This window comes from Zonotrichia leucophrys, chromosome 3 (assembly GCF_028769735.1).
Source record: "Zonotrichia leucophrys gambelii isolate GWCS_2022_RI chromosome 3, RI_Zleu_2.0, whole genome shotgun sequence".
Taxonomy (NCBI): domain Eukaryota; kingdom Metazoa; phylum Chordata; class Aves; order Passeriformes; family Passerellidae; genus Zonotrichia; species Zonotrichia leucophrys.
In genome coordinates, this window is record NC_088172.1 from 14,253,539 (window position 1) to 14,256,125 (window position 2,587).

Consider the following 2,587-nt stretch of genomic DNA (forward strand, 5'->3'; position numbering starts at 1 on the left):
ACACATGTCAGCAGCAAGGCAAGCAGTTCTATCTCTGAGCAGAAGACTTCCAGGAACAAAGCATTCATGGGTCACGTCACCCATTTTGCGATTAGGAAGGCTTTGAGGCCTCCTACATGTTTTGTGAAGGGAAGAGCCAGGGTGTCCATTGCGACCCATGGGTCTGCTGTTTTTGCATGTCAGGTCTTTGCTTACCAGGGGCCATTAGGAATCCCAGAGGTGCGGTAGAGATGGAAAGTGGGGCAGGCCTGGCCTGGATGCACACTGGCATGTGTGACATCACAGCCGCAGTGTGACATCACAGCCGCAGTGTGACAATGGGGGCAGCTGCCAAGAGGAGCAGCAGGTAACGCTGCCCCAGTGCACCCTCAGCGAGTGTGCACGCAGACAGGAGGCTGTGCTGAACGCAGAGAGAGGCCCAGGGCAGAAACGCGAGTGTTCGGGGAGCGGCTTCTCAGTGGGCATCCAGAGGCCAGTCCCTGGTGGCACGGCCTTTGTCCAGACCCTTTGTGCTGGTGCTGGGGCAGCGGCACAGGCCTGGCAGGCTGCCAGCCTCTGGGCCCCCTCTGTCCTGCCTTGCGATCCCTGGGGCTCCTGTCCCCACTTGCCCTATCAGTAGCTCCCTCCCATCCCCACTGAACCCCTGCTCACTGCTCTTGGCCATGGTTGCCATTACATTCCTTCTCTTGCTTGTGCAAGGCCTCACCCAGTATCCGCAGCAGGCCGGGGATGGGCTGGATGAGGCCACCCTGGAGCGCATGCAGCAGCGTGCTGAGTATCTGGAGCAGCAGATGACTCAGCTGATTCAGGAGCTGGAGCAGATGAAGCCGGAGCAGAGTGGCGGGGCCTGGGGAGCCCTGCCTGGGTGGCAGTTCTGGGCTCTGAGCGGAATCCTCATGCTTCTCTTGGTGCTGTGGTTTGGACATGGGAAAAATCAATGTGATCCAGACAACCGTGGCCACAAGGAGAGGTTCAGCAGCAACATGGTGGAGGAGGAAGAAGGATGGAACAGTGTTGGAAATGTGGAAGAGGGCAATGTCCATGACAAGCAGGAGATGGCAAACGGAGAAGATGATGGTAACAATGTGCAAAGGATGATGCGAAGCCTCTTAGAGGAGCGCATACAGGAGTTTCCTGTTGTGGATCTGGACAAAGGATTCTCCCTGATCGCGGACCTGGTGGACAAACTCATCCACGTCTTTGGAGAAGGCTTGTCCAACAGTTTCTACCCGGTGCCGCAACCAGCCATGGAAGTGGGCAGCGCCTTTGAAGGCTGCAGTCCCCATGCACAAGATGTTGTGTACCGTTTGCTTGTTCCCCTGAGTCCCCCTCCAGGACATGCCTTCCACCTGGAGCTGGACACTGCAGGAGTGGTCCAGAGGCACTTCTGCGTCCGTGTGGAGCTGGTGTGCACCTGCAGGAGGGAGAGGCTGGGGGAGGACATGCTGTGTTTCCTCCACCACCCCGAGAAGGAGCTGAGAAAGAAACAGGACCCCAGCCTCCTGCACACCCTGTGCACCGGCTGCTATCTAGATGTGGAGAAAACTGTCCACTGGTTCTATGGATTTGTGAGAGTCGCCTGGCTGCTGTTGCCTGAATCGTGCCACTGGCGTTTAAGGTTGCAGCCTTCCAGCCGCTCCTGCAAATTTCAGCTGAGCAAAGACAAGGAAAGCTTCACGGTTGAGATGTTCTTTGCCGTGCGGCAAGGAGACTCAGATGTCTTTGTGAGCAGCCAGCCTACAGAAGTAGGCATCCCAAGCACAACATGGCTGGAGACTTACGCCGTGGCAGAGGCAAAATTCTTCAGGCACATTTCCAGACAGGTCTTCCAGCCTGCATCTCCTCACGGGCTTCCTGATGGGTGTAGGTTTCTCCAGCTGTGTCCCGAAGACAGTGGTGTTACACCTCATGAGCACTGTACCCTTGACAGGGTGGGGCCGGAGTTATTTTGGGCAGCGAGTGATGGCTATCATGAAGTCCCTTCGCTGCTCACTGGAGACAAAACAGCTTCACCACTTTGTCATCGGCAATGAGAACTGTGTTATGGAGATCAGCTTGCCCTCTGGCTTCCAGGTGGCTGTAGCACCCAAGCTGTTTGAGCAGTCTGGATACCCACAGAATACCGCGCAGGAATACAACAACTGCTGATCCACGGGTATTGAAGGGGAACTTGGTGCACAGAGCTGTGCCTGTTGGGCCCCTTGACAGAGCCTCTATATATTAACCTGCCATAGTTAGTTCATTTATGGTATATATCATTATGCTGTAATTAGTGCTCTTACTATATTTAATAATACTTTAGAAGTTATGGATATATTATATATATTAGGAGTCAGTAGATAGTGAATTTACGATATGTATTCGGACCCTCTAGTTAGTGCTTTTCTTATATATCTTAATGCCCTCCAGTTAGTGTGTTCTGGTTATCCCCAACCTACTTCGGATTTTTTTCAATAAACTGGGCTATTCTAGTATATGGATTTGCAAGGTCTTTTGGAACTTTAGCAGACCTAGAGCATGTGTAAATTCTACTAGTTGTGAATTCGTGACTGGCTGGGAGTAGGTACTGTGTTTAGGAAACCTTTTT

At 53.2% G+C, this 2,587-nt stretch overlaps 1 protein-coding gene across 1 annotated transcript; it reads left to right on the top strand.

Annotated features, from left to right (window-relative positions):
* The first annotated feature begins 662 nt into the window (after window positions 1-662).
* Window positions 663-2,148, top strand: LOC135444878 (inositol 1,4,5-trisphosphate receptor-interacting protein-like 1). Its single transcript, XM_064706945.1, is given in 2 exon segments — window positions 663-1,825; window positions 1,827-2,148. Coding segments are annotated over 2 exon segments (1,485 nt in total).
* Window positions 2,149-2,587: the final 439 nt, after the last annotated feature.